Source organism: Emydura macquarii, unplaced genomic scaffold, assembly GCF_026122565.2.
Source record: "Emydura macquarii macquarii isolate MOO-44397 ecotype Brisbane River unplaced genomic scaffold, CSIRO-AGI_Emac_v2 contig_267, whole genome shotgun sequence".
Lineage (NCBI taxonomy): Eukaryota > Metazoa > Chordata > Testudines > Chelidae > Emydura > Emydura macquarii.
This window is the reverse complement of record NW_027130404.1, coordinates 834,438-854,751: the sequence shown is the minus strand read 5'-3', so window position 1 is coordinate 854,751 and position 20,314 is coordinate 834,438. Positions and strand designations below refer to the sequence as shown.

The 20,314-nt window shown below is 43.0% G+C and overlaps 1 protein-coding gene across 4 annotated transcripts in view; it reads left to right on the top strand.

Annotated features, from left to right (window-relative positions):
* Nucleotides 1-20,314, top strand: part of PRDM5 (PR/SET domain 5) — a 146,244-nt gene that overhangs the window by 116,834 nt on the left and 9,096 nt on the right. For 3 of the 4 annotated variants that reach the window (XM_067549255.1, XM_067549248.1, XM_067549240.1), the window contains one exon: nt 19,664-19,768. The exons of the other annotated variant lie outside the window; for it this stretch is intronic. In XM_067549255.1, coding sequence (XP_067405356.1) covers nt 19,664-19,768 — 105 coding nt within the window. The remainder of the gene's footprint in view (nt 1-19,663; nt 19,769-20,314) is intronic. 4 annotated transcript variants of the gene reach the window in all.

The following is a 20,314-nucleotide window of genomic DNA, read 5'->3' as shown; positions in this document are numbered from 1 at the left end:
AAATTAAAATACTATATATTCATATATTTTAAGACTAGAAGGAATCATTATAATCATCTAGTCTGACATAAAAGAGGTCATAGAATTTCACCCAGTAATTCCTGCTCAAGCCTATAACTTCTGGTTGAGCTAGAGCATATAGTTTAGAAAGACATCCAATCTTCATTTAAAGACTTCATGTGATGGAAAATCTACAGGTTGTTCCAATAGTTAATTACTTTTGCACATGCAGGTAAAGTGTTGAAATATGTAAGCACCTTACCCACTTAAAGTGGCTTAATTCAGATAACACTTTGGAAACAGTGATTTTCTTAATGAACGTGCCTTCCATTCTGCGGGCTTCTGAAAATTCTAAAGAAGTTTTGGACTACTCATCTGCTATCAAACCACTTCTGTATGCCTGAGGTTACACACAGCAAACACTGTTCTAAACAGTAAATAGTTTATTTAAGTTTCAAATACATTCAGGTTAGGACAAAATATTTGATCTTACTTGGTTTCTTAATGTGGATATTTGTTGATGTGTTCTTACAAACTTTTACATAAATTTGGATACCCTTAAACCTGTAATTCCTTATGGAACTAGATCCATAAAGGGACCGAGGCATTTAAGGCCAACACTTAGGTGTCACTGAGATCCTCAGATCCTTGTTCAGCTGACAACAACCTAAAATTCCTGGGTCCGTGAGATTCTGCCATTAAAGTCTCATATGTGCCTAAGTGTGTCTACGTTGCATTGTAAACCTACATCTGTGGGACTTGGGCTTGTGCACTTGGTGTTTCCAAGTTCACATTTGAGCAGCCAGATTGATCTGAAAACATGAGTTTACAATTTCTAGACCCAGGTATTGCAGCCATTCCAACGTGTCCCTACAGAACTACACAGCCCTTCTGGCTCAGATTTGCAACTTGGGCCACATCTACACTGCAAAATGACAGGGCTTTGACCTGAGTCACAGTAGGAGTCAGGCTATGACCCACCCTCACCAGGGTCCTGAGTGCTTGCTTACCTGAGTCAGACTGATTTGCTTGTGGATGGAAGGTGGGGGCTTGGGCTCAGGCACAAACCTGAATTAGAGCCCGGGCTTAGTGTGCAGTGTAGACATAGCCTAACTCTCTGCCAGTGAGCATACACATAGCTGCATCAGCCTAGGTATCCAGGTGCCTAAGCCCCAACAGTATCCTGAGACTAGGATTTGCTACACCTATCGCGCCTGTGGAGCCAACACACAGTAGGCATTCACAGAGCACACTAACCCACACACTGGGGTGAGTGCGGGTATGGGAAAGCGGCAACACCATTATACCCTTTAGTACAGTGGTTAGAGTACTCACCTAGGATGTGGGAGACCCAGGTTCAATTCCTCCTACAACTTGATGTGAAGCAGGGAATTGAACTTGGGTTTCCAACCTCTGAGGTGTGAGTCCTAAAATCTTGGGACCCCAAGGCTTCTATGGTTCGGGGCAGCCTACCCGGTGAACTGCCCAGGAGATGGGGATTCATTCCCTTTCAAAATGTTTGAATTTTTGCTCCAAATCAGAACTAACTCAGATTTTGAAATATTGAAATCCTCTGCAAAACCAAATTACTTTTCTCCACACAGTTCTAGTCTTAAGGGCCACTTCTGTGTGTAGCTATTTTCCTCTGTGAAATCTAAAAGTACAAAGGCTTTTATTTGTTGCAAAAAGGACATTATTTGAATTTCATGATCTTAGAAAAGATTTGACTAAATATCATCTAAACTTTGACCTTAATACTGTTTACATTATTAGAAATACACTTACAGCACATCATAAAAACTTGTCAACAAACCTGTAAATGACCAATGGCTGAGTATTTTTTACTTATTCAGACAAATTTTTCATTAAAACAGATTTCAGTTGTCATCTGGACAATTAAACAGTCTGGTTACTTAAGCATACAAAAACTGTATACTGATGTTTGTATATAGTATTTTGTGATATGAAATGACTCATGTCTGTATCCATGTAATAGTGGTGTGCTTGTTTTTCATACAGTGTATATTATTGAATCGATATTAAGAGATTTGGAAAACATCCAACAAATGAATTAATTAAGTTAGGAGTCTACTTTTTGGATCAGTTCTGCATTATTTTTTATTTTGGTACTGAAAAAATTGCAGTAGTTACTGTAGAAACAGGGCAACCCTTTCTGAAACCCTTTCTGAAAGTTTTATAAACTCTCAACTAGAATTTGATACTAATTGTTATTCAAGAGAACCTTTTTCCTCATTAACAAAAATTAATAAATAAATAAACATAATTTTGAGTTTTATTTAAAAAAATAGACTTTGGATTAAAAAATCAGCTAATGGAGTACAGTGAAGACTGACAATGCAAGTGTGATCATCATTTATATCCTCTTCCTCTCCCCCTCCAAAGTGGAAGCTGTATTGATGTGTTGTCTCTCTTCCTTCCAAAGTTCATTGTGAAAACACATGACAGAGGTTTATTCTTTTTCCAACATGAATGAAGAATCCCACTGCCTGGATTCTCCACAAGGCTGTGTTTCAGCTTGCCTTTGGTCCTAATGGATTTGATCCAAAACCCACTTAAGTCAAAACTGGATCAGACTTTGTGTGTGCACAGATGGAGGTTGAGGATTTGGGCTTCTTGAAAAGCCGAGCAGTTTTCAGTCTTCCGCAAAATACAACCCCAACAATATTTGACATTTTGACTGATTGCTGCTTAGCTAGGATTGTTATCTTTATCCTTTAATGATACCCTTTCAGAGTTTAAGTAAAAGCACATTTCAGAGTTTAAGTAGAAGTTTAAGATGCATGAATTTTCCTTTGTTTCTAGGATACTGAAAAATAAAAAGACAAGCTCATGAACAATTACTCTTTCAAAGGCAATTTATAGCTGTTAAGGAAAAATGGACATTCCCTTAATTTATATGAATGTGGCTAAAAATCAAAATTTAGATTTGCATTTCCAGTAATTCTTAAATATTTTAATAAAAATAGAATAAATAAATCCAATAAATATTCTTAAGCAGCAACATTTCTTGGAGTTACTTTTTGGGTTAGTCAGCTTAACAGAGGTTTAGGTTTTAATTTAAGACACAAAATTCATTATAAAAGACTGAGGGGTCTAAATTCTTTTATCTCATCTCTAATATTCTGGTTTAACTTTAGACATATCACAAAAGGTTAAAAATTTCCGTGTGCGATTTATGTCCCATTTCCTTTTCACACACCTGCAAACTTCACACACATTTTTATAGTTTATAGTTGATTCTCACCCACATTGCCACATAATTATTTTCATGAACTCCAAGGATAAGGATAGCTAACAATCTAAAGAGTCATCTGTCAAGTATTTTTGCATTAACTAAGCACAGAAATGTGGAATTAAAAAAAAAACATTTAGCCCCATTATTCAGAAACCTTATTCATGGTTCTAATGAAAACCGTTCCACAGTGTTTTGCTCAAGCCTTTAAAATGGAAAACTGTAAAGTCTACTAAATGCAGTAACAAGTCATGCAAAATTTCACTGCAGGAAGAGGAGGTGAAGTCTATGTGTACTTCACCAGTGGGACTAAGTGGCAAACCATCCACAGATCAAGAGAGGCTGCTGGAAAAATCATTGGAGAGCTTGATTTAGATCTGGCAGCTGCTAAACAGTGCACACTGGGTGGCCCCAGGTGTCAGTTCGAATTCTGGAATAAACAAAAAAGGAAAGTCAGAAGAGCAATCAAAACCTCCTCCAATAATGGAGGAGGAGAAAATATCGGCAAACTTTACATTAAACTTTCATGTGAGTGCGGATTTATTTTAATAAGATTTATTTTATTTTTTTTTAAAGGAAAAATAGAAGCACCCAAGGAATTTTGAAAGGGAAATGCATACAAGTTCTTGATATAGTGAGCTTACAAATCATATTAGCTTTGAGGAGATATTATATCATGCTCTTCTACCTACCAGTGAAGTAGGTTTTGGGTTTGTTTCAAAGTCATGTACAGTATATATCATGATGTTACATGCTGCAGGGCCCAAAGCTTAATCGCTGAGAAGAAATATCTTACTGCATTTTACTCAAATACATTTTTGAACAGTATTAAATGTAACCATATTTGTGTACACAAAAGCTATCGTGCTGAATCAGCATTTTCATTTTTTTGTTACACTTAAAGTTCCAGATTGTAGATGGCAATAATGGAAAACAGAAAGAAGAGAAGGGACTCCCAAATGCTGTTTCCTCACTTGTATTAAATATTATATATTTGTCCTTTGAAAACATAACAATGATATGTATTACTTTTGCAGCTCATTTTAAATCTGATTACTAGTGGTTTGAATACTGCTGACAATAATGTTAAGAACACAGAGAGAAATTATGTTATAATGTGTGTTATGGTTCATTCATTATTCATAAAGTTAGGCCTCTAAATCATTGTTTAGTCAAAGTAAACAAATGGCTTGGTTTTCAGAGGTTCTCCTATTGAATGAATGCAAGAATAGGTACAAGCATCTCAGCAAATCAAGCCACTGTTTGTTAGGTGCCTAACTTGATTTACCTAAATTTGACATTTTTGGCCTATATTATAATTATACAATGATCAGGCAGGGGACTGCTGATGCAGAAGTGATGCAGAAGATTGCTAATGAGGTCATCTAGTTTTTTGCATTTAGGCTACCGCACTTGATACTTGCCTTTGTACCTTGGTTTAGAGGATGAAACTGAGGGCTTGTTTGGGGAGGGTGTGTGTGAGTGAGAGTGAGTGAGTGAATGAAAATAAACTCTCTCTAAATTTAATTTATTTGGAATTTTACCAGTGACTTCAGTGAGAACAGGTTTGAACCATGAATGAGTATGGAGACTGAGTAATCTCCCCACTGAGGTATTCCCTCCAAATAACAGTTTCAGTTTATTGGCAGGGCAATGTGGGAAGTTCACACTGCTCAGATTGTGTATAAATGAAGGGATATCTACAGAGCTCTGATTTGGCACTTTTTACAAGCACAAAGAACTTTTTAAAAAAACAGAAGAATACCAAAAATTTAAGCTATGAACAAGGAAAGTGTTAAAGATTATGTCATAAATGGATCAGGTTGACTGTTGGGTCTACATTTCACTGCCGTGTATGCTTGGCTTTATGGAAGTTAAAGAAAGGTTAAGGTGCGTGCTACAAATTTAAATAGTATGCCTTTCTATTGCCAACAAAATGACATTAGCTACAAAATACAATCTTCATGATAAATCATCTTGCATACTGAAATAGTATATGAGTGAATTTTGAATTTTTAAAAATTGAATTCTGTTTATATTTTCCCATTGGTGAGACATGAGTAAGTTCCCAAACATCTGTCCACTAGACGATAATGCTTTTGCCAGTGCTGTGATTGCTGTATGTGAAATCTCTCTGTTTGCATACAGGAGATAGAGGGTCTGAATCCCTCATGGCTTACATTTTCACACCCTTTATTTTCTGGAGTTGATTGATGATCTTTTTCTTTTTTTCCCCAAGTTGAGGGAAAATACATTTTGATGGAGGTGTTCTTCTAAGGATAGATCAACATCTGTTCATATTTTGTCATGACTATTTAAATAAAGCTTCTTTTCACTGTATCTTAAGGACAGAAGTGTTTTCAGAGTTATACAGAACTTCTTTGCAGTGGATTGCCATAAACAGGCAGAGATACTGTGAAATACAAAAAGTGAACATGATGATAAAACCAAGCTACAGTATATACTAGAGTTGGTCAGAAATTTTTTTTTTAGTGAGAAAAATTTCAACATAAATTTCCAGGTTTTTGTTGAAAACTGAAAACATTCAGATTTCAGTTACTGAAAACCCAAACATGTTTTTGGTTTTCAATTGTGACCAAAAATATTGAATAAAAACTGACATGTTTTGTGAAAATGTCTGTTTTACCATAAAAGCCATATTCCATCAAATGTTTGTTTCAATCATCTATAGTACATACATAATATAGTACAAATATATGTAATGATAGATTTTTGCTGCTAAAATCTGACAGCAGCAGATACTATTATTAATTTAATAGTAGAAAACATCCTACTCATCGAATGTTCTCTTGTCTTTGAATCTTACAATGATCTAAATCACAAAACCTTAGTATTTCTGTCTGGCCATTCCTGGGGTTAGGAATTCCTATCAGTGTTTGATCTAAGTACCGATATCCCTGAATAAACGTTACACAGATAATTGTATACGTGTCAGACACTTTAAATAAACCTCTGTCTGTGAGGGAGACACTTGCTCTGATTTCTAAATAACTTCCAATTGTTGAAAAGACATTTTATTAGTTCTTTCAGATTTTTCATGTTAGTACACAACTTGACCTCATTAACTCATTCCATCTGTGATCTAGGGTACTTATCCACTCTTCTCACCAGGGGATGTTATGCTGGTGGAGGGGACCTAATAGAAAGTGTTGCCAGTGTTTTGTGAACATTAATCAATTTAATGCTGTCTATAAGACTGAAATGTAACTGTATAAAAATCAGCTAGATAAGCAGCCCTTGTTGCAGCAGACATGATTCTGCCTTTAGACCTCTCTCCATCAACTCCTTGTCCATTTCAGTAAGAGGAAAGTTGGTCTTACAAAATGTATCTGTCTATTTTTTTTTAATTACTGTTTGGTTAGTAGTAAAATTATCCTTAGCCCCTTTTTACTTGTTAAAAAACCCCAAACTCATCACTGCCACTGGAATCCGCAGAAGCTCAAAGGTCTGTTACCACAGCTGCTAAACTAACAGGTTTTCTTGTAAAGAACTACCCCCTAACTGTGCCATTGTGCATCATCTGGTAATGTCTACAGGGGGTTTCTAGGCCAAACAGAGGGGTTCTCAGGACTCTGTAGGACTTTCATTGCTTATTCATTGGTTGTCTGCTTAACTGTGAAGTAGTTTGCTGTTAGCTGTGCTATTATGATAGATTACACATTATTAAATACATCTTTGAATGCAGATAGTATCTCATGCAGACAGCTCATTTCCAATAAGGAAAAAGAAAACTCCTTAGTTTAATAATAAAGCATTTTTTTAAAAAAAAATCAGAACATAGTATTTAAAGGCTGCTCTATCACAAAATTTGTTTTTTTTTAACTATGTGGGTGAAACCAGACAATCACTACGCTCTCAAATAAATTCACACAGGCAAATGATAAAAGACCAAGACACCCTGTGGATGAACACTTTTCACAAAGTGACCACTCTACAAAAGAAAGCTGCATAACACTTCAAAAGACAAGCCTGAGAGCTAAGCTCATAACTTTGCTAGACACTAAAAATCATGAAGTCAATAAAGACATTGGCTTTATGGCTTATTACAACAATCTGTAACCCACTAATAACCATCCCAGCTGCTGTTCCCCCCACCTTCCGTTCCTGCCTAGGACTAAGGTCCTAAGGTGCCACTTCATATTCTCTTGAAATATGAATTAACTACTTATGCTAAACATTCTGTTCCAATCTTGTATTTAGCAGGTGACACGTTGAGTTAGTGTCCCAGACCTAAAAAAGAGCTCTGTGTAAGCTTGAAAGCTTGTCTCTCTTACCAACAGAAGTTGTTCCAATAAAAGATATTACCTCACCCATCTTGTCTCTCTAACCAGCCACAGCTAACAGTTTTACATACATGTATTGGGACTAAGAATCAAACTGTAACTTTTACCTAACCACATACCTTTTTGCCCCTGGACTTGACCATTTATACCCTACACTGGTCTAAATTACATGGGTGTGTGCAATTCTACTGCGCAAGGTTTAGAAAAGTGGAGATTGGTTTCTTTTGTGTATCTTGGCCTTAAATTGTGGTTGGTATCTTTTTAGAGCCATTTTAAACCCTTACTCAGAGCACAAGGACATAGAGAATCAGGCCTTATGTGTTCTAATTTGAAAATGTTCTCTTACCCCTCCCTCTCCACTTCCATGGCTGTGCAATTTAAGGAATAGTATTTTCAAAAGCACTCAGCTGGCCTAAGTCAGCTCCCACTGAAGTCAAGGGAAGAATTACTATGGACTGCAATGGGAGCAGTTAGGCTGTCACTTGGCACTTTTGCAGATCCTACCCTAAAACTATAATTCTAATGTACGGATGGTGTGCTTAGATGTGTGAACCTGAGTGTGTCCTGCCTATACAAGAAAGGGGTGCATGTGGTGGATGGGGAACTGAGTGTGGAGAGAAGTTAGGGGGCTGGTGATGATCAGGATTAACTGCTGAAGTCAGTGGAGATACACTGGTATAAAATTAGGAAGATTAGATCCTAGATATCTCTGGTATGATTTATATGCTGCAGATGTGAATTGTACTTGCCGCCTTGTGGATGAAATCTTATCTCAGTCTAATTTATCTGAATTTTGAGAGACTTTCTGGAAAAATAAGCATTGATCTAGCATTATTTTCTTGTCTTCACTGAAGAGCTAGTATTTTACATGTTCAGTTTTGCTAAACAGTTCCAAGTTCCTCTGAGGATTTAAAAAATTATTTGGAGACATTCAGACAAAACACATGCCTTACTTGTTCATCAGTTGCAAAGGGTTTGAGATTCTTGGTCACAAGCTTTACCTTGTGCAACACAATAGGTATTAGTCTGATAGTTTTACCATCAATATGCAAGAACTAGCAACCATATATGCTAATTTATTTTCTGTAAGAAAGACATAAGCACCATACCAACAATTTCTCTCTTCGAGTGATTGCTCATATGCATTCCAATGTAGGTGTGTGCGCGCCCAGTGCACAGATTCCCGGAACCTTTTTCCCTAGCAAGCCCCGCAGGGCCAGCTCAGGCGCCCCCTGGAGTGCCGCGCTCATATCGCGGTATAAAGGGCGCTGCTGGCCCCGCGGGCCCCCAGTTCCTTCTTTCCGCCTGTGACGGTTGCTGGAACTATCGCCTCTTGCTGTGTGCAAGTAGCTCATTCCCTAGCTTCGTTACTGTTCTTTAGAGTTTTCCTGTTGTATAGTTGTTTTAGAGTTAGTTAGTAGTTAGTGATAAGTAAAACCCCGGACGGGGTTTTTTTCTTTGGAAGTCATGCCGGGCTCTTCAGGCTTTAAGAACTGTGACTTGTGCGCTAAAGCCTTCCCGGTCAGTGACCCGCACGATCGTTGTCTCCGGTGCCTGGGTGAACAGCACCGACGAGACAAGTGCCGCATTTGCAAGTCCTTTAAGCCTCGGACCCAAAAGGAACGGGACGCGAGGCTAAAGGCGATCTTAATGGAGTCGGCGCTTCGACCAGCGTCCGAGCCTTCCCGGTCTCCGTCGGCACCGAGTGTGTCGTCGGTGCGGAGTGCCTCCCCACCGGCACCGTCCTCGGCACCGGGACAGGTTTCTAAGGGGCCGAAGAAGACGGCACGGCCTCTGGCCGCACCTAAAGACTCCCCCTGGCCGCCGCAGAGCGGGGGGAGTAAGGAGACACCCCAGCCACAGGCCGTGGAGATCACTCCGGCCCCGGGGTCTCTGCGCGGGTTGCCTCCCCCGACTCCTGGGGGTGGGGGAGTGCACCTGCAAGGGCCGTCGACGCCGGAGGCGTTTACTGCGGCACGAGCCCTTATGGCCATGCCTACGCCTCCGTCCCCCCCTCGGCCGAGGGACAAGGGACCAGCGTCTCGGGGCAAACCCGCGCTGGGTGGTCCCGGTAGTTGGAGACACTCTCAATCTCGGTCTCCTTCCAGACGGTCACGGAGGGTGGAGAGCGTCGGCTCCCCTCCGAGCTCTGACTCTATGTCGTCGAGCGACTTGGCACCGCGGCACCGTGGGTGGTCCCGAGTCCATCGCCGGAGTCGTCGCCGGTCCAGCTCTGACCCGGGCAGGGACTGTTTGTCGGGCTCGCGAACTCCGGTGCGGAGCCCGTCCCAGCATCGATCCAGGTCGCTGTCCGTGGCCTCGAGAGACGATGGCCCACACCCAGCAGCACCGGTACCCCGGGAGCCCCCGCCGATGGGCCCGGCACCGATGGGCCCGGCACCAATGGCTGGGAGGGAGGAGTCTCCTCAGCATCGCCATCGTCGGCACCGCTCACGCTCTCGAGGGGGTAAGCGGCACTGCAAGTCGTCTCGCCGTAGGGGCAGGTCCTCCACCTCGTCGTCGTCCCCAGTCTCCTCTTATCGCCGTCACCGCAGACGTCGGCACCGGTCTACTTCGTCTTCGTCATCTGACCGGTCCACACGTCGACGGAGCAAGCGACGTATGGGAGGCTCAGGAGACAAGAGGGCCGCGAGACATCAGCCGCCCCCCTTGCAAGCCCCTGGTTGGACCCAGGTGCCTTGGCAGTGGCCATATTGGGGACCGTGGAATGCCCCTATGCCCCAGGGTTCGATCTCAACACAATCGGTGGCGGCCCCTCCAATGCCCCCACTCCCTAAGGCTCAGGAGCGGGTTTCGGAGGAAGACTCTGACCCAGGGGAGGGACCCTCCACAGCACCATTACCCCTCTCCTCCTCCTCATCTCCGGATGAGGCAGTGGCCAGAGATCACAGGGCCCCCCTGTTTGATTTCCGTGCCCACCAGGACCTTTTGAAAAGGGCTGCTGAGAACCTGGGCATGGAGTTCAGACTCATGTCCGAGGAGGAGGACCCCCTCTTTGGGCCCTCGAGTGTTGTCGGGCCATCCTGGGCAACCCTGCCGGTTCATGACAGGGTCATGAAGATTGCCAGGAATCTCTGGCAGACCCCTTCCTCTCTACCTTCCACATCTAAGGGGGTGGAGAGGAAATACTATGTTCCTAAAGAACCCTTTGAGTTCCTGTATAACCACCCAGCGCCGTGCTCTCTAGTGGTCGATGCGGCTAATCAGAGAGACCGCCAGGGGAACCAGGGGAATACTCCTAAGGACAAGGAAGGCCGCAAGCTAGACTTGTTTGGGAGGAAGATTTACTCTACTGCAGCGCTGCAGTTTAGAGTAGCAAACCACCAGGCCCTCTTCGGCAAGTATAACAAAAATTTATGGGCCTCGATCCAGAGGTTTGCGTCCCACTTGCCTCCTGACCAAGAGGCGGATTTCGCCACGGTGCTTCAGGAGGGGGCCGCGGTGGCAACCACTGCATTACAGTCTGCTAGCGATGCAGCAGACACGGCTAGTAGAGCAATGGCCTCGGCGGTAGTTATGCGCCGATGTTCTTGGCTGCAGGCGTCTGGCCTAACCCAGGAGGTTCAACAGGCCATACAAGACTTGCCTTTCGATGGCTTAGGTCTTTTTTCAGAAAAGACTGACGAGAAGCTCCACGCGCTTAAGGACTCTCGGGCCACCCTGAAGTCCCTTGGGTTGTATACCCCCCAGGCCTCAAGACGGCAGTCCAGGCCACAAGTCCAAAGGCAGCCGCCGCCCCCGCCTAGGCAGGCTCTTCGACCCGCCCAGCAGAGGAGAGGTCGCGAGCGCTACCGCGATCCTGGCAGAGGAGGCCGTCAAGGGTCCTCTGCGGGGGGCCAACAAGGGCCGTCCAAAGGGGGTAATGGTAATAATAAACGTTTTTGACCCTGTGCAGGAGGGTAGCACTCTTCCTTCTCCCCGGGATCTAAACTGTCTGTTTGCAGACAGGCTTCGCCCCTTCCTTACAGAGTGGGAAGCCATTACTACGGACTGGTGGGTCCTAGAGGTGATTGCCAAAGGGTATACCCTCCAACTCACTGCCTCCCCCCCTGACGCCCCTCCTAGGCTGTCCCCCTTTGGGGACCCTGCCCTGGTTCAACTCCTGGTACAGGAGATTGAGTCTCTCCTCACGCTGGGGGCGGTGGAGGAAGTCCCAGGGCGGTGGGGTTTTTAGATATTTTTTAATCCCCAAGGCGAAAGGAGGCCTTAGGCCCATTCTGGACCTACGTCGTCTGAATAAGTATATCAGACGAATTAAATTCCGTATGGTTTCCCTCGCCACGATTATTCCGGTCCTAGACCCGGGGGATTGGTATGCTGCCCTAGATTTGAAGGACGCATACTTCCATATCTCTATATTGCCTGCCCATAGGAGGTTCTTACGGTTCATGGTAGCTGGGCGACACTACCAGTTTCGGTCCTTACCCTTTGGGCTCTCCTCGGCACCCAGAGTTTTTACTAAGTGTATGGCGGTGGTGGTGGCCCACCTGCACCGCAGCGGGGTCCAAATCTTCCCTTATTTAGATGACTGGCTAATCAGGGGGAGGTCGAGGACTCATGTGAAAAATAGCCTGCTCCTCACCCGCGAATTATGCACCAGACTGGGATTGCTTATTAATGAGCAAAAGTCCACACTCACTCCTGTACAATGTATAGAGTTTATTGGAGCCAGGTTGGATGTGGTACAGGCCAGAGCCTTCCTCCCTCAATCGAGGTTCGAGGCAATAACGGCTATTATATCCAATCTCCACCGGTTCCCCACGACGACAGCCAGGCATTGCCTGCAGCTGCTGGGACATATGGCAGCTTCGACATATGTAGTGAGGCTGGCACGATTGAGGCTTAGACCTCTCCAGACGTGGTTAGCTTCGGTGTATGTACCGAACAGGCATTCTCTAACTAGAGTGGTCATGGTTCCCCCACAGGTGCTGTCATCTCTCAATTGGTGGAGGGACCCAAGGGAAGTGATGATGGGCGTTCCCTTCAGAGAGCTTATCCCATCTGTGACGATCATCACAGACGCCTCCGATATGGGATGGGGAGCCCACATCTGTCGCAACCGGGGCACCCAGGGGCTTTGGTCACCGGAGGAGAGAGCTCTGCACATCAATGTACACGAGCTCAGAGCGGTCCGGTTGGCCTGCAAGGCCTTTCTTCATTTCCTGAAGGGCAGGGTGGTCCAAGTCCTCACGGACAATACGGCGGCCATGTTCTACGTGAACAGGCGGGGGGGGGGGCACGTTCCTCGGCTCTTTGTCAGGAAGCCATCCGACTGTGGGATTTTGCGGTGAGGCACGAATTTCACTTATCTGCCTCTCACCTCCTGGGGGTCAGGAACAGCGAGGCGGATCGCCTCAGCAGATCATTCTCACCCCGCCACGAATGGTCCTTGCACCAGGACATAGTGGCTTTAATTTTCCAAAGGTGGGGTGTTCCCCGTCTAGACCTGTTCGCTTCAGCCGGGAACAGGAAATGCCCGAGGTTCTGTTCGCTCAGGGGTGGAGAACCGGGCTCGCTGTCCGATGCCTTCTTGATAGACTGGACGGGGGATCTGATATACGCATTCCCCCCCATTCCGCTCCTGCCCCAAGTCCTTCTCAAGATCAAGAGGGACAGGGCAAACATCATACTGATCGCCCCAGCTTGGCCGAGACAACATTGGTACAGTTTGCTGCTCGACCTCTCCATCACTGAACCGATTCCGCTACCCAGACGGTGCGACCTGATCTCCCAGGACCACGGGAGATTGTTGCACCCCGACCTGGACTCCCTCCACCTCACTGCCTGGAGACTCTGTGGCTGACGGAGGGAGAGAGGGCCTGTTCCTTTCAGGTTCAGCAGGTCCTTCTGGGCAGCAGGAAACCGTCCACGCAAGTAACGTATACAGCTAAGTGGCGGAGGTTCTCGGGGTGGGCAGAATCGAGAGGGTTACGTCCGAGCTTCTCACCCATACACGCTATCTTAGAGTACCTGCTGCAGCTTAAACTGCAAGGCTTGGCCCTAGCTTCCCTCAAGGTACACCTAGCAGCCATTTTAGCTTTCCACCAGCCAATGGAAGGGCGGTCCCTGTTCTCTCACCCCATGTCGGTGAGGTTCCTTAAGGGGGTGGAGAGGACTTTCCCTCAGGTGCAGGACCCAGTGCCACCCTGGGACCTCAACTTGGTCCTCAATAGACTGATGGGACACCCCTTTGAGCCCATGGCCACATGTTCCCTTCTCCTTTTATCGTGGAAGGTAGCCTTCCTGGTGGCCATCACCTCGGCCAGGAGGGTCTCCGAACTAAGGGCGTTGACCTCGGAGCCCCCCTACACAGTTTTTTATAAGGATAAGGTCCGGCTGAGACCTCACCCGGCTTTTATGCCTAAGGTGGTGTCTCAGTTCCACTGTAATCAGGACATTTTCCTTCCTGTGTTCTTTCCAAAACCCCACGGTTCGGAGGAGGAAAGGAGAGGACATTCGCTGGATGTCAGACAAGCCTTGGCCTACTATATCGAGCGGACCAAGCCCTTCCGGAGGTCGACACAGCTGTTCGTAGCTGTGGCAGACAGGATGAAAGGCTCTCCTGTCTCCACCCAGCGAATCTCCAACTGGATTACAGCCTGCATCAGAGCATGTTACGAGCAGGCAGGGGTACCCCTTCCAGGTGCGGTAAGAGCACACTCTACTAGGGCCCAGGCCTCTTCCGCAGCCTTCCTGGAGCGGGTTCCCCTGCAGGACATCTGCAGAGCAGCGACCTGGTCGTCGGTCCATACGTTCATGTCGCACTACGCCATCGTGGAGCAGGCAAGGGAAGATGCGGGGTTTGGCAGAGCCATGCTGTCAAGAGCAGGTCACCGATAACTCCTACCCTCCTCCAAGGTATGTCTAATTAATCACCTACATTGGAATGCATATGAGCAATCACTCGAAGAGAGAAAACAAGGTTACTTACCAGTAACTGTTGTTCTTCGAGATGTGTTGCTCATATCCATTCCAAACCCACCCCCCGTCCCCACTGTCGGAGTTGGCAGAAAGAAGGGACTGGGGGCCCGCGGGGCCAGCAGCGCCCTTTATACCGCGATATGAGCGCGGCACTCCAGGGGGCGCCTGAGCTGGCCCTGCGGGGATTGCTAGGGAAAAAAGTTCCAGGAATCTGTGCACTGGGCGCGCACACACCTACATTGGAATGGATATGAGCAACACATCTCGAAGAACAACAGTTACTGGTAAGTAACCTTGTTTTTCCATGTTTGAGCATTTTCAACACAACAGGTGTTAGCCGGATAGTTTTACCATCAAGATGCAAGCACAAGCAACCATATATGCTAATTTATATATGGTATTTGTTTTCTGTAAGAAAGATATAAGCACCCGGACCAGCAATTGTCCACATTTGACCATTTTCATCCATCATGGTTGTAAGAGACGAGACGCGTATATTATACCTATTTGATAAATATGACATCCAATGAGCTGTAATCTGCTTTCTAATAAAAGACATTAATACAGTTGCCTAGAAGCCAGGGTCATGACCCATGTTCCTTAATTCAAAGACAAAGAAGAATTGCAATTTTGAGACAAGCAATCCTGAATCATCGATCTATCAGTTCAAATGCTAAATGTCTCTAATGGATACTTTTATATGCTCAAGATTTTCAAAAACAGTACCCTACAGTTAGATGCCTCGCTATGGGATTTATTAGTCTATCTGATTTTTTCAGAAAAGGCCAACCTCCCAACAGGGTGCCCATCAGCCTCTTTATGTTTTGGAAAAAGGAAGGTTTTAAATCCTGTTTCTTTTACCATCAATGTTTCTATTTATGCGCAGCATACTTTAAACATGTAATACTAAACCACTTTGACCTTAATTATACTGTGACTGTCTCATCTTCTATTTATCTAATCAATAAAAAAAAAAATACATGTAATCCTTTACTTTGCTGCCGTTATTGCTATAGCTTGGACAGATACTGCGTTCAGACAATCTGGATTTATAACGATAGCAATCCTAAACTCAAGTGAAGTCAGATTTTTGTAATCTTCCCAGTGACCTTCTGTTTGTGTTGTTTGTTAATAGTTAGCAAAGCTTTCCTTTGGTTTATGCTCTAAATCGTTCCATCTTTTTAATTTTTTTCAGTGTCTTCATTGTTTTTTCCATTGACATTTACTTTCCTTCCAACGTGTTGCTATAGTTTTTGTATTTATTTTTCCCTGCAGATTTTCTAGAGGGGGTTGCATCAAGCATCATCATCTTTTTCCACATTGTAAATGTTCGCTTCTCCAAATACCAGTTTCTTGTAATAGAAACGTGGTTAATTTTTTTCCCCATGGCGTTTTTGTTTTGAAGAAGCAATTCTTTATAATGTGAGGTCTTCTTCCAAGACAGAGAAGTTGCTTCTGTACAGAGAGATTAAAGGCTAAATTTTATCCTGATTACACACACAACCACACTGACGTCACTATAAGGGGTGTGTGTAGAAGATAGGGAACTGAGTGGAGAGGGAGGTATAGGGACTGGTGTAAATCCAGAGTAAGTCTGCCGAAGTCAGTGGACTTATGCTGGTATAAAAGTTATGTAAGTAAGATTAGAGCTGTGCTGTTGCTTGTATATTTAATGTACTACATATGTGAATTGAAATTATATACCTAAAAGAGTGCAAGGTGGCTCCTCTGCAGTCAGCCAGGTCTTTTTCTCAAGGGTTAATATGAATAACAGCCTAAGTAAATAGATGTAATATGAAAAGAATAAACAGAAAGCTCCTTATGACTGGGGTTTCAGCCCATTGCTATAGCCCCTGGGTGTGGAGCCCTAACTGTCTAGAGATGTTTTTGCCCTTTTCTCCCTCAAACAGCCCTGCCACTCCTATAGACCTTGAGCACCTGTAAAAAGGGCAGGAGAAGCTGTGATGGTATCAACACTCTGCTGACTGGGAATCAGGTAGGTTCCTTGCACCCACAGAGAGGCAAGAAGCAGGGAGAACTTGCACTAAGGAATGTTTTGACACACCAGTGATTGCCTTTTGGAGTATTTATAGGTCACACAAATGTATAGACTATGTACTATGTTTTATTTTGAGCTTTCTATGGAATAACCTACATGGAGCATAGAATTCATTTTCAGAGAGTTTACAGAAAATGTGGTTTCCATTAACCACAATGCAAAACGAATTAAGGGCGTGTTATGGAAACCTGCTTTTCATATAGTTTATCCATAAGCTTCCCCAAAAATTACAGGGCCTAGTCTGTGAAGTCTCTACTCAGTCCGGCCAAATTCCCATGGACATGCTTTTTTTTTTTTTTTTTTTTTTTAAGTTCATTGTTTGTGAGAAAATGGGTATATTTTGTATGTTGAAAAATCATGCAAGCCACAAAAGTAAGATAATGATTAAAAAGAGCCACAAAGCATATAAACATACATATGAAAATAGTATCTTACACAGCACCCTCCTTGGTGAGAAGCTAGTCACTGTTTGCAAAGACTGAGCCACTAGCAGGATTAATTAACTAATTAATTAATTAATGTGCATTGAAAATTAAAATCCTGGAGAAATATTTCTCAGTAAATGCAAACCTTGTTACATGCTTGAAGTTAAGTGTGTGCTTAGGTGCTTGAGGCCAAATTGCTTAGCACCTGGCAGGAATACTCTACAATAAATAGACCATCTACTCTCTGCATACCAGAGGTAGGGGTTCAACAGCTGGAGGGGCTTCAGTACCTCCATCACCTAAGCGTTGAGGATTGATTCTTCCTCTCACATGCCTGGATCTGAGAGTATCGCCCAAACTAAAGTAATGAACTAATACCATATGATTTGTTAAACCAAACTACAAAACTTTCTCCTCCTTGGTTGCCAGGCACAGGAATTACGTTCTCCACTCTGGAAAATATTTGGACAGAAAGAAACAGTATCTAAAGTTCTATGAACTACACAGGCACTTACATTACTTATAGCATTAGTAGTTTCAAACTCCCCATGGGCACATGAACAGACTGCTAGGCAGGCTGACTTACTCTCCTGGATTCCATTTGTTTTTTAAATAGTTACACTGAATTTTAAAACTATAAGTTCCTAAATAAATGTCATGTGCTATATAAATATACATTTATCTCTGTTGTTCTTATGTGAGGGTAGATGACTTAGAACAGCGTGTGTGCGCGTGTATATCCATGTTCCCACGCAAAGACTTTAAGCTCCAGAGACACTGCAAAACTGTGTGATAAAGGATTGAAAAAATGTGGGGAATTTTCCATTTTATTTCAGGAAAAAAAGTGTATTTCTCTATGCAATTTCCATTGGTTATATTTTTGATCATCTCTATTTTTTAATTAATTAGTAGTAATACACTATGATTTTTTTGGAGTTGTTTGTAAAAAGGTGCAAAGATTCATTACATGGTTTTCAAATTGTCACTTATTATTCTTCCAAGACAATGCATTTTAAACACAGATGATTCTCAGGAGACAAAGAAAACATTGCAGAACAGGCTTATGTCAGAACTACTCTACCTTCTCTCACTAGGCCATTTAAACTTTTAAAGTGACAGGTCTTTAACGTGTTTCTTTTATGCTCTACGGATAAAGTCCATGCTTCATGTTGTGGACCAGCACAAGGCCCTCTATATCACTTTTAACCCTAAACAGCAGCTGCACAGAGGGACTTTAAGCAGAACAGTCACCCTGGATGCATGTGTGATCATACTGTAATCAGATCTCCTGACTCTTTTACAGTTGTAGGGTAGATGGGTCATCGTAACATAGCTGTTTAAGTCCAAACAAAAGATAAACCATGAGTCTTATAAAATACCTTGATAACTTTCCAGAAATGACTCATTAAACCAAATAGGGTGAAATCCTAGCCCTATCGAACTCGATCGCATAACTCCCATTGATTTCAGTGGGACCAAAACGTCACCCCCGATCTCTTAACATAGAAGGCCTGATTCTCTACTCCATTAAAATAGCTTTCTTCCCCTGAGTTCTGTGGAACTGTATCATTGGAGTAACAGCTAGATGAATGAGGCCTAGAAAGTGTCCCCAAGAGTTTGTCACAGACTGAACACTTGAGTAGTGTTTTAATGACTTTTCCAACTCCTTAAACGACATTTTGCATATCCCACATCTTTAAGCTATGAAGTTACAAGGACTTCATATTACTTTCTTTATTGTTGTTTTAATTCAGAAAACAAAATCTGATTGTTTTGTTCTCTAAAATAAACTCACATATTTTGAAATGGAAACAATATGAAATTTTGGGCCAAACAAAAACCTTGAATGAAAGTGAAGACATGCAGTAATTTGCCTTTGAAAGATCCTTTTTGTATTTAAAGTATTAAAAATAATTGCCAGTAAGTGCAGTGCCACTTTTATTCATTCAGTCACTTTCCCCCCTCCCCACCGTTATGATTTTGGATTATAAATGAAGGAGGAATTACATCTTCCTCGATAAGGTTGTCTATTAAGTTAAATTTATGAAGTTTATAAAGGGCTTTGAAGAAGAAGATCACTATATAAGTGGTTCTTGATATATGTCCTTCAGATTATTTATTCCAATTAGATTATTTTGCACTGTTATAAATTATCATGACCTACAGTAGTTCCAATGAAAATACAGATAGCTCGGTGGTTCTGTACTTCATTATGAGATCTTGTGATGAAAAAATGATTAGCCTCCTGTCACCAACTTTTTAAGAGGGGTTTTTTTTTCACTACCCATTCCCCAGAAAATCTGTATGGAAATCATGAGAGTCTTACAGACATCTCATTTGTCTTTATGCTTTAACCTTTTATAGAGGGGAAAGGAAAATACATTGGGATTTTATATTTTTGTACCTTTTACATTATGAAAAACAGACCCCCATAACTGCTGTGTTTGAAAGACTGAAACAGATAATTAATTCATAATGGGTGTTGAAGTGGAAACTGTCAGGCCACAGCTTTCCCAGCTTTCACTTAATCATTTGAAACTCATTTTCTTCTGTTGTTTTCACTGACTGCAATCCCTTGGAGAGAATATAAAACTTGCACCATCCAGCATGGAATTCCACTCACTTAATGACTTGTGCTCTGTGTTGACTCACTTTCACTCACTGTTGTCATTGCCTACAGGAAAAGCCATACCAGTGCTCTGAGTGCAACAAGGCCTTCAGTCAGAAGCGAGGCCTGGATGAGCATATGAGGACCCATACTGGAGAGAAACCGTTCCAGTGTGATGTAAGTTGAGCTTTCCCTTTTCCTTCTTGAATTCAAGAAGGGAGTCAGACTTTATTTTCCATAAGGGTACTGGCCTATATGTACTTTCACTTTACAGTTATGTGCAATGACATAAACTTACACTGTTTTGTGGTGTTTGATTGCTTAACCAATGAAGTATCACTCAGGTAATTGTATGTAGCCTCTTGTGTTGCCAAGAACATCACTGCACACATTTATTCTATGGCTTATATCTCTTAAGAGTCGTTTGCACCATTCTTAATGCAATTTGGATGTTGTGCAATACAAATTCATTACCATTCGATGCATAACTTTTGTTCATTGATAAGTCTTTGTCAGGTTATTAGCTGGAAATTAGCCTGGACAGGAGCATCATTTACTATGTTTCAGTGTAATCTGAATGCCTATCATATATGTTTTCCATATAATGTTTGTAAGGTTGCAGAATAACCAGAGTGCAAATTCAGAATTTCCAGTTTCTGTTGATCAAAATCTGAACTGAAACTGAATGTAGTTTGGCATGTGGTCACCGTGTTAAATGGAGAA